Raw genomic sequence first — 12,326 nt, forward strand, 5'->3', positions numbered from 1 at the left:
GTAGATGTATAATGGCTGTACAAATTGCTTGTTTTGCTGAGAGCCATTTAAATAAATGATTAATAGTAATCATTCTTCCTTTTGCTCATCCAAGATACACGACAATTAAAAATTTAATTAGCTCTATAATGCATGCTGGAGTTTTTCAGGATATTTAAAAAGAATACACATTTGGAAGACAGCCTGCAATATCAAATAACCATCAAGTCACAGAAACAGTTTTTGCTTCATATTATCAAATGTCATGATGTTTTTCCCCCATATGTCAGTGACAAGCTAGTATATTCCACTTGTGGAAAATTTTGATCTAATTCTGATCGAATGGAATCTGGCCCATCAGGACCAGACTTTGTTACACTTTCTTGTATAGTAAAGCATACGTTAAGATAGGCTGTCTGGGGTCCCAACATTTACTACTGGCTCTGCCATTGTTCTAGAAAATCCCTCCATTTCTCTGTCCCTCTGTTACCTTGCCTATCCAACCAGATAGCAAACTCTTTCAAAGGAAGGCCTTTAGAGTTTTCTCATTAAAGACTAAAGGCCTGTTATTTTTGACCATCAAAGTTTTACACGTACAATGTTGTAAGTAATTAAAGCATTAGCTAATTCTAATCAGCAGAAAGAGGCTTATTTAATATTGAAGAATGTTCATAAACTGACTGTTTTTAGGTAGCTAATATGTAAGACTACTGTAATTCTTTCCCTCTTTTTTTGCTTATTAACCCATTTTACACTGGAATGATATCATTGACTTTCTGGTGGTGTCCATTTTAAGAGGCAGACCAATTTTAATAGCACTGTGAAGCCCTCTCCCTACAAGCTGTTAACATTAAGATATTAAATCGAGCAAATTAAACATAGAAATTCAGCAATATCTCATTTTAGCAGATGTTTACATAGTTTTATATATATACTTTGTTAGTCTTTTCACGTGTTTTGAAACAAACTGTTAGTGATGTGTAATGATAAACTGATTTTTCTCTTTGATGTCTGTCTTTACCTATTTTAGGGCAGTGGTCCATATACAGGTAAAGGATGTCAATGAGTTTTCACCAGCTTTCAAGGAGAGTGTGTATAAAGCCACTGTGACAGAGGGAAAGATCTATGACAGCATTCTGCAGGTAGAAGCCATAGATGAGGACTGTTCCCCACAGTATAGCCAGATCTGCAATTATGAAATTGTTACGACTGACGTTCCTTTTGCCATTGACAGAAACGGTGAGTATGGAGAAGCAGCAATTGCAAGTACTTGGACTGATAGCAGTAATTTTTTAGACCATGTAATTACTAGCTGATAGCCTAGCTTGTGTTTTAACTCAAGAGAGTAATCCTGTTCTCCTCTCTCAGAATGAAGGAACCATTACACTGGGAAATTCTATCTCTTTTATATAAGATTTGGTCAGAAAGTGCCCAGTAATTTATTGTGGAGATTAAACCCCGAGTTTTAGATGATCAGTGTGTTCCTCTGTCACTCAGTCCATTTTCTTAATTGTCTTGGATCTAGTTTCCCATCCAAGTGACAGCATTTCCCAATGCAGCATGTATCCCTGCCGAATAGGGTTTATTTGCTGGTTTGTAGCTAGTCCCATTCTTCTGAAGTTTCTGGAGCAGAGTCTAAATGTAGAATTGACAGTATTCTGGATATGTTTTCTGATAGTTAAAGCTTTCAGGGCATGAGTCTGCAGGTCTATTCATTTGTGGTGCTTCCTGAAGCAGATCCATTATTCTGCAGTATGAAAGAAAATATGCCCTGGAGAAGCAGTATAATTTTTTATGGTTTTAGATTTTAGTTGGTTTTATAATGTATATAATATTATAGAAAAATAATAAACCATGTTAAGTTTTCCATATGCAGCAATTTTTGACCTTGGTGACCCTGTCTGTCAGCTTCCTCCTTTTCCTAGTCAAGTTCTCACCAGGGAAAAGCACAGAACTTGACACTGAGTTTGGGAGAGGTGGCTGGGCTGCATTAAAAATGTGTTGAAGATCCTCCCTCCCATTCTCTGCTTGCTTCAGGCAATACAAAAAAGTAGCCTTGTCTTTTAGTCCCATATTGGTATCACTTTGCAGATAGGAGTCCTTGTTATTGATATTCATGTGTCACACTTGTGCAGAAGTTCAAAATGGAAGTTCCTGGACTCACAGAGCTTGTTTCCCCAGAACAAGCATCCTGTGTGTACGCCCAGCAATGCTCTGATTTATCTTTCCTTACAAAAGCATTTAATCCATGTTGTTTGTAGGAAGAGAATAGTCTTTAGAAGTTAAATCTGATTTTTGGCCAAATTGGAAATTGAAAGAATGCATGGAGCATGCTTTTCTATAAGCAGTCATTTTCATGTTGGCATATTTAAAAAAAAACTTTTCCCCTATTCAAAAATTATTCACCTTTATTTGTGCAGTTCTTGCACAATGCACAGCTTAGCATCAAATTATAATAGCCTGTGAGCATCAATAAATTGTAAATGACACTAGGGGAAAAAGCCATCTTGTTATAATACATGGGGAGGCAAGTATACTTTATAGGAGGTATAATCATAATGAGTATGTTTGTGTTTAAATAAGTGAGGTCAGCTGGCACAGTAATCTTTTGCCAGAGCAATTGCAGAAAGGATTTTTTACAGGAATTGGGCATTTGGAAGTAGATGTTCGTGTGCAATTCCCTAGAAGTTTTTCCTCTCCATGGACTTTTTTTTTCTAATTGTGAGATTTCCAATGTTGTCTGTTTGAAACCATTATTTTTCCAGAGCTCCACCTGACTTGCCAGTATGAGGGTGGTTACTTACACAGGTGGTTTCATAATTCATACCACGTTTGTGACAGATACCATAGATAAATTATGCACTGAGATTAGCATGATACAGAACAGACATTTCTGTTGCTTATGCCTTTTCAGCTCCTATCACACAGTGCAGCTAGCTCATGAGTGATCATGGGTTTCTTACAGTCAGAGGCATGAGCAAAAGCATGTCAGCCGTCAGGAATCTTGCTTACATTTGTCATGTGCTCAGGACCTGCTTTTCAGCAAAGGCAATGAGAAAATCATTGATTTAAACATGACTTTAAAGCCTGCAGAGAATAATTGATAGAAGGTTGTAGTACTTACAGTTTCTTGGTCATGATTTCAATTAATATTTTTTGATCTGTTTGTTCACTAAAAGCACAGTGCTGCCACAACCAACAGTAATTGCAGTCTAATTTGCAGCACTGAGATGTGGGTTAGGAGCTATGCAAACTTCATTGTCAGAAAAGTAGTGAAACTTTATAGTTAAGGATTTGCATGTTATATTTATTTATTTATTAAACTACAATTTATTTCCATTATTGAAAAGTGCACCATTTTGCCAAGAAGCAATTCTAATCCTTGAGTTGACTTGTGGTCAAATACAGCTTCTGGTGGCTCTTGGCAGCTGGGAATGTTGAGCTGCCACTCCTACGAGCAGACGGAAGTCAGAGGCCACTCATTTAACAACATTAGCCTCCATCTCTTGTAAGAGTCACAAGATTTAGTTTTATACTTCTTATACACACAGGAATTTAAGAGGGAATTGCCTTAAGTCAAGTCTTTCCCTGTTCTTGTGACTGCTCCGAAATAAGACGACAGGCAGCCATAAAAGTGGGAAGTCTGTATCAAACTATCCCCAAAACTGACCCTGAAGAAACAGAGGTGTAAATGTATGTGTCCTCAGGCAGGAATTATTATGTTCCTGTTGTCACTTATCTGTTTTTTGTGTTTTAAATCTGTTATAGCTTTGGGTGTTTCCAGGAATAGGCAGAGATTTAGAAAGACTGAAAAAAATTAATTTTATGGCGTAATTGTGAACTGTATAGAGAAGTACTTCTCCCATTATTTTTTTTTTTTAATTTAATTGATTACGTTTTTGTTTACGGGTGAGATGTAAATAGAAATTCTCAGTCTGTCATCTCTAAAACTTTAGTCTATATTCATAATGCTTCCCTTCTGTATCTACTTTTTAATTTTATTGATTAGATTGTACAATAACAAAGCAGCATGAGCTATTAGAAAAATAGAATAATTAGGAAATCAATAAAATATTGAGTAACATCAAGACATTCAAATGACCTTTCAGAATAACACCTAGTAGTCAGAATCTTTGTAGTCCATACTAATCTTAAAAGACCATATTGAAATAAAATCTTGGAAGACAGATTTGGTGAAATGCAAATATGTTGTAATGATTTATAAATTTTTGAGGACAGTTAATATGCCATACAAATTCTAGTAATCTGCTAATGTAGATTCAGACAATTATGGTTTCTTGAGAATTATCACTGCTTATCATAGACTGAAATACCACCAAGGAGAACCAAACAGGGATATATAAAGATTCGTGTAAGAAGTAATATAATGCAGAAAGGAAAGAACTGAGCAGATACTAAATGAATAATTAGATATACAGTAGCAGGTTTTCATTAAATCCTGTTGGGCAGGTACTAGTCAAGCAACTGAAGATAGTAAAATAGGTAGACTAAATTGTTTTGTCAATTTCTAACCCAAAAATATCGAAGTAGTTGATACCATTATTGCAGTTGCTTTTGTGATGGCAAGATCTATCTACACGACAGACTTGAAAATGCCTAGCAAGATGAGGTGACAGAGAGAAGCAAGGAAGCTGTAGGACACAGTATATTTCCATATTACCCTTCATCAGATATTTCTGATTCTCCATTTGAGACATAAAATTAGTGATAAGGCTTGTCCCCCTCTGTGCCCTGCTCAGAAAGGGAGGGGAAAAAGACTCAAAAGTAACAGAAAATTGGGTATTGGGCCTGATTTAGAGCTGCAGTTGTAAGGGTCTATTTAAACTACAAATTTTGAACCAGGTGATAATTGCAAAAGCAGCCTTTCTTCAGGCCTGACCTGAAAAGTTTTACATTAGTTTCAGTTAAACTACTAAAGTTGGCTTTTATGTGGTAGTAGTCTAAAGTGTTGGGTGACAAGATCAGGAGTGTGTAGAGAGAGATGGCTGCTAAAAGTCTTTACTTGTCAAACTAATGGAGGCTTAGTGAAAGACTTATTTAAGAAGTTTCATTTGTCTGCTTTTGAATGAAATCCAAACAAAAACCCCACACCCAAAACATGCCCACATGCATAACAACTTTAACCAGCACCTATGGGAATCAAATCACTGTATTTAACTAAACTCTGGGATTTGGGTGCTTCCTGTTCCAAATTGAGCCCAAATGACTTGATTTTGCAGATCCATGCTTGAAAGCAGTTATGTGTAGCATTGATCCAGAGTAAGTTTGTTTCTTTAATACTAGAACCAGCTTTCTCATTCAAAGAGTTGGCATAACAAACAGCCATGATCAGAAGTGTGAAACATATTAAACAGTCTCGAGTTTCAGTTTGAGCAAGGAGTGCATTTCAGTGGAAATGGACAGAATTAAGATGCTGCTCGTTAATTACAAAAACATTTTGCACAATAATCCTCCAATCCTACAGGAAATACTCTGAAAAGATCTTTCCCTTTCCTTGTGGAAGTTATAATGCCTTTGTTCCCCATGCAGGTAATTTGTCACCTTTATATGTGTGTCGGGTTCATCAGGTAGTCTCTGTTGTTGCTGAGTTTTATTTTCCATGTGGTAACTGTGCTGTCATATCAAATACTGCTAAGTGCTCTAAGGTAGAAGGTGATTCAGGGTCTTTTCCTATTTTTAAAACCCAGGGAAAGGTGTTATAGGGCTAAAAATCTCTCTCACCTAAAGAGTAATAGCTTTACAGAAAAAGGAGATGTTCAGGCTAGGGATGCGTTCAGCAGTGGATCTCAGGAATGTGGCAGCCGTGATAAAGCAGTGTATTCTGGGAAGATGTGGAAGATGAGATTGCACCTGCTTATACTTTATATTTCAAGATGTAACTGCTAATTAGTCTTACAGTCTTGCTTTAGAAAGTGTTGTTGAACAGAAGTTTTCTAATATAGGCATGCACATATTATATCCCTAGCATCTTATATTTGCCTAAGAACTTCTTCATTTCTCTGCTGGATTGAAAGAAAATACTTCCTGTTCCTCATAAGTGTCCTGCCTGTGGATGTCCCATGTACTTCAAAGAGCTTTCTGGTCGCAAACAACTTGGATTAACCAGTACCCAAATGTTATAGTCTGTGTATGCTCAGCCAGGAAGTATTTTCTGAATGTTATCTCATGTTGAATCTATAGGTAACATCAGAAACACTGAGAAACTGAACTATGATAAACAGCACCAGTATGAGATAATGGTAACAGCTTTTGACTGTGGGCAAAAACATGCAAGAGAAGATGTCTTAGTACGAGTTAATGTCAAACCAGTGTGCAAACCAGGCTGGCAAGGTAAGGTTTAATAGTTTATATATTTTTAATTTTTGTTTAAATCTCTTTTCTTTGCTGTTTTTCCTCCACCTCACAGTAAGGAAACTAAGGTGCTATTTGCAGTGGTAAAGATGACTGTTTCTTATGCTTACTTTATTCTAAGCTTGTTAAAAAGTGGATAATAATCCCATACTTGTTTACAGTTGCCATGTTTCTTCTGGAGTTAGAATAAAGAATAGATTAGAGAAAGAAAAAAAGGCAAATTTCCATTCTAATACACTATCTTATAATTCAGTCTGAATATACCGAAACATTAAAAAAAACTTCCGATTTGCCTTTCTCCTACTACTCCTTTAAATTAAACTTTTGGAGCCACCATGACAGTGTAGGTTTCCCCTGTGTGCCAAAGTTGTTCAGATTATCTTGTTCCAGGCACAGAATTGGCTTTCATGTGCGTGCATGCATGAGTCAACGCACACTCAACCAGCAGTGGGAGCGAAAGGCATTTTTTAATCCTGATTACTGTCTTCATATTGAGACATTTCAGTAGGAATTGATTTTCAGAAAAGATGGTAAGGCTCTAAGGTCTACTCTATCTAAAAATGGAGAAAAACCCATCTGGCAGTGTACTAGAAAAATAGATGTGCCACAAATTATAAGGAATTGAGATGAAAATGTCAGGTGGATTAGGGACAAACCAACTGGATATAACCACATCATGCAGATGTCATTCAGGACTAACTTGACCTTCATAATTGTAATTTTTAAAGAGAATGATTGAGAAGGAAAAAAAAATCAGTTTGGCTGTTGTACTTGAAGGTAAATTTGAAGACTGACATTTAGAAGGAAAAAAGGTTTTCTTTGTAAAATGAGAAGCCCTGCTTTAAAGGACCTTGTAATGGAATGTGTTCGATATCATGATTCCGTTTTCACAGTCCTCACATAGAGAAGATTTTAATTTTTCAGGGATGTACTAGTTCCTCACCCAAGTATTTTGAAGATCATTTTTAGTAAAAAATTAGAATACCTACGAACTATTTCCACATTTTCTGATCTTGTTCAAAACCTTGTGATTTATTCTATAAAACCAATATGGTCTTTTTACCCTGTAGAAATGTTCTGTTTCCATTTTATGGAGCCATCTCATTAAAAAATCCCAAATTAGCTTGGAATTTGTATTAAAATGGGTACAATTGTTTAATTTTTAATTTCCATGTTATTTCATTTAGGTATTTTATTGATTGAATAATTTTTGCAAAGATACCTTACCAATGATGTGTTTATATTGTCTAATATTGTCATACTTATTTCATAGTTCAAGCATCAATTATAGGACAGATGGTCATTGCTGGTCCCATCAGGTGGTTATAGACACCAGGTAGCCAACAAAAGTAATAGAAACAAGTTCAAATAAGGTTTGGGGTTTGGGTGGGTTTTTTGGATGCTTTGTTCATCTTAGATTGTGTGGAGTGTTTACAAGGTATTTAAGTTTTTAATGAAAAGCTGGAATTCTGCTATTATTCAGTTTTTCACTATTATTCAGTTACTTTATGCATGCAAAATTTATTTTCTTCTCTTCTAGAAGTCAGAGCTGTATGTGGCTGGTGATTTGGTTAACACTAGGTATGTAATATGAGAGGCTGCCAGTTTGGTTTTTTTAGTGTGATGATGAGAAAACAGCTATAAAGCAACAGCTCAGAACAAAAAAAGAATGCAATACATAAAGTTTAAAGCAGCTTTTCTAAAGCATCTCAGCTAGGAAAGGATATGGTTTGATAGCATTCATTATGCTTGAATTTGGGCTTTTTGTTTATTTGTGGCAATTTGGCAGAAATATTTTTTCTCCCTTCTGATCTCAAAGTTTTATGATAGGTCTTTATCATAGGCAAGGTAAGAATATGAAATAGCTCAATATGTTGTGCCCTAGCATATTCCATGTCATCCATGTGGAATTGTACCTTTCTGTGTGTCAGACATGTGACTGCTTCACTTCGTTGTGTCCAGGTCAGATGGCACAAAGTCCAGGTAGATACTGCTTGCCTACTTAGGGTATAAGATCTTTAGATAAACAATTGTGTAGATATGACTTTAGTTCTTAATTACTGTCATTAATTGTAATTTGAAAATGAGCTGCAACATAATACTTCCAGAAATTTCTACATTTCTCTTAATGAGATTTTTTTATGCTTACTTTTTTTTTAAAAAGGTGAAGATAATCACATAGGTGATGTTGTTTTCCCCTTTGAGCCAATATTTCTAAAGAGTAACTGTTGCTAGGGGAAAAAAAAAAAAAAACAAAAAACAAATAAGCAAAACTTACTAATAATACTTCCAGTACTTCAAGAGGAAATCTGGAGACTGGGAATGGAGGATATTTATAGTGTTCTTTCTTCCCTGTGTCTGTCAATCTGTGACCTATCCACAAAGAGGCAGCCAACAGGTATGGTCCATCTTCGTTGAAATATTGATATATTTGAAAAGATTGGATGACTAAGGGAGGTACAGTAATGTTTTGCTTGACAGAAGAGATGATTATTCTGAGCCCTTGGTTATAATATAGAAGTTGCCAAAATACGGTATGATTTTCTTGTTCTTCAGTGTTAGTTTGAACAAATAAATACTTGGAATTTCCATTTATAGCATTGCCAGTTATTTCTTAAAAGTTACTGACTTTAGTAGTCTGAACTATCGTGCAGTTCTTTCTGTGACTATTGTGAGTAGCAATTGTAGTAGTCTAATGCAAATTCAGTGTTAAAAATTTCAGTGCAATAAATTTCAGTGCAGATACCATTCAAATAACCTCCATTGTGCAGGAGTGGGACAGGGAAGAATAGGGTTACGCAAAATGATGTACAAAGTTATTCCTGTTTCTGGAGGCCAACTCCACATGACTGACATGTATAGCAGAGCAAATAAGACTCAACGAGCCAAGGTGCTAACTTTAAAAAATATTCCCTTGGGCTAATAGCATTTAAGTCTTCATTAAATCTGGGAGCTACTTCCCTGCTCTTTGAAGATGGACATTAATATACAATCAGCAAGCATTCCCATACAGGCATTTTCAACAAACAAGCCTCTGCTCTATTAAGAGGCTAATTTAGAAACAAACTTGACCCAGACTGACAAACCATTCTGAGCAGACCACTCAAATATTAGTATTCTAAGCAAGCTAAAAATGTCAATGAATGAACTGAATTAATTCCTAATCAGTTATTTTATTTGGAAATTCTCATTAGTGAGTTTTGTCAGCTGACATTTACAGCTATGCTACAAATTCTCTTCATGCTATTTCTGTGTTAAATTCCATGATTTTCAAACAATGGAGTGATCACTTACTGACAGGTAAGTAGAGAGACTACATTATAAAGTAAAGCTAGATGATAGTATTTCTGACACCATAATAGGTAGATTTGCAGCTGAAGATAATTCTATTTTCTGTTTAAAAAATTTTTAAGCCAAATTAGTGGGTTTCCATACTCAGAAAAACCCTGTTATCTTCAGCACATTCCCTGGGGTTTTGTCCATTCCTCCAGGGCTCTGCCTTTGTTTCAGTTCTATAGGCACAGAGCGGATGCTACACTTTTTCCTGTAAATTCACTTCCAATGTGGTTCTTCTCACTACAGTAGTTTTGACATCACAAATAATTGATTTCTGTAAAGTTACTTCTGCCTTATTCAAAGCAGGGTAGACAGGCTTGTGGCAGTACAGTACTAAATAGCCATACAGTATTTTCGGTAAAAACATGAGGTGATAAGAAAGAGTCAAAACCCTGCAATCTAGACCATGTTTCCTTTAATTTATGGCACATTAATATTGATTTTCTTGTTTCTGCTACTTTTGGGAATAGTCTTCATAAAACCAAAGAAGTTACTGTTCCCCCTAGTGGAATAACAAATGGGAATAAAATAGAAAACAATGTGCCAAAAGATGCAAGATGGCAGAAAGTTGAAAACAATTATTCCTGTACTAAGCTTTCTGGTGAATGATGTACTACTACATGGGGAGAAAATAAAGAGGAGTTTGGCCTCAAAAAAGAAAGGGCAGAATCACGTTCCCAAAAACTTAAAATATGTTTCGAGATTGCTATAGGTCTGCTTAACTATTGGCAGTTAAACCAAAAGTCAGGTCATTCCCTAAAATGTGGATTTCAGACAGGAAGTGGTTATTAAGGCATAAACCAAAAAAGCTGCTCTGAACCAGCCGAATACCCCAATAAAGTATCAGAGGACTCTGCCTTTTCTGAAACAAACAGGGAAGGTTGAATGTGTTTCTTGGAGATCAGTATGTAGCAAAGACAACAGTCCAGAAATTAGGTCCCATTGTGTCCTCTAACCAAAGAGGACTTAATTTTTTTTCTGCCAAACTGAACACGACCCTTGCATAAGCAGCACTCACTAACCTCCAGTTTAAGAGACAATTAAGACTCTGATTAGAAGACAGGGTTTCACAGCATACAGCCTGAAGTGGCTTACTAATTTGAAAATATTTCCTACACTTATCTTCAAGTCCTGTGAACCCATATGCACGCTTACCTAATTAACTGTGGTGACAATATAAAGTAGAAGATCCTTAAAAATTCATCTAAAAAAAGTTCCTTAAAAATTCAATTACTTTCTTTGTGTTTACTTTAAACAGAAGCTTTCATTTCAAAACTATTTTATTTACCTAACAAATTATAAAAATATTTATTAAATCTATCAAAGATGTTGCATGTTACTTTTTTAAGGCATGTAGGACTCATGACCTAAGGCTTTGCTACCACCAAAATGCACATCCTTACCACCTCTTTAATGTTGAATAGTCATTCAGAGACTTAAGTACTGGTCAGATCAGCTCACTTTTCCTGCTGAAATATAATCTTTCTTTTGTTCAGAGAAGGGCAGGACCTTCTCTTTTAGTAGCAGAGTGATCTTAGATCACTCCTGATTCAACAGACTTTATAGATGCTTTTTGCAGTAGATGCTGAGTGATTTTTAGAATAGTATTCATGTGGGCTTTCTGGTAAAATCCAGTTACAGAGGGAAACCAAAACTGTGTTGGCTTTTGAGCTGTCAGTGCTTTTAACAAGGAACAATATAATTACTGAAGCAATTGGTTATTTGGAGGAGGATGGTCAAATACAGAAACCTTGTTTACGAGAATGATATTCCCAGTCTTCAGGAACAATTTTAAAGTCCCAAATATTTTCTGCATTAAATGTAAATCAATTTCTATTCTTGTGCACATACCTAGGAGTTTAAAATGCAATGCTTGTGCTGTCTTAGCTATAAGATATTTACCCATATTTTTAAAAATGAATTTTATTGCAAAACAGGGAGCCTTTATGCTAGTCTAGTCTTGGAGCTGCTCTGCATGCATTAGCCATACATTCTTAAAACAAGGTAATCACAATGAAATGCTTACATTCTGCTATTAACTTGAATGGCACCATTTTAGTAGAATAACCACTCTTTAAATACCCATTTCAGGCATTGGAAAATTAATTGAACTTCTTAGTACTTTTGATTTTTGAGCTTAAAATTTACATAAACTCATACTTGTTTATGTACTTATATCAGCATTATTTTTTCTTTTGTTTGACTACCAGACATATTTAGAGAAAACAGTCATACCTGTTTCAATCTAATTTTTAAGATTTTCCTTTCCTCAGCAAATTCTGTGTATTTATTAGAGCTAAATAGATCTTTTCTGAACACTCCAGATAAGGTGTGTTCCCATGTTTCTTATTACCATAGCCTCTAACTGGAAACACAGTGGTTTCTGTATTCCAAGGCTACCTTTCTTTCACCTGGGTATATCAGACTGGTGGCTCATGGATATGCTGTTATTGACTTAATGGAATCAGCTCTTTTTTCATGTGTCATTTTTCTGTGATGACTCGTGAATTTGCTGAGCATGAACTGGCACTTCCTATCATTACTACAAAGCGATATTTCTGTAACACCAGTTCTCAAGGTCATCTTATTCTGTGCTTGGTATATCCTCTTTCTATATTGACTTGCAATGTAGAATTGCC

The 12,326-nt window shown here is 35.6% G+C and overlaps 1 protein-coding gene across 3 annotated transcripts in view; it reads left to right on the forward strand.

Moving 5' to 3' along the window:
- Positions 1-12,326, forward strand: part of CLSTN2 (calsyntenin 2) — a 224,559-nt gene that overhangs the window by 136,575 nt on the left and 75,658 nt on the right. For all 3 annotated transcript variants that reach the window (XM_086467855.1, XM_086467857.1, XM_086467856.1), the window contains 2 exons: positions 1,010-1,218; positions 6,181-6,330. In XM_086467855.1, coding sequence (XP_086323981.1) covers positions 1,010-1,218; positions 6,181-6,330 — 359 coding nt within the window. The remainder of the gene's footprint in view (positions 1-1,009; positions 1,219-6,180; positions 6,331-12,326) is intronic.

The sequence above is a fragment of the Leptosomus discolor genome, chromosome 7 (assembly GCF_034619465.1).
Source record: "Leptosomus discolor isolate bLepDis1 chromosome 7, bLepDis1.hap2, whole genome shotgun sequence".
NCBI lineage: Eukaryota > Metazoa > Chordata > Aves > Leptosomiformes > Leptosomidae > Leptosomus > Leptosomus discolor.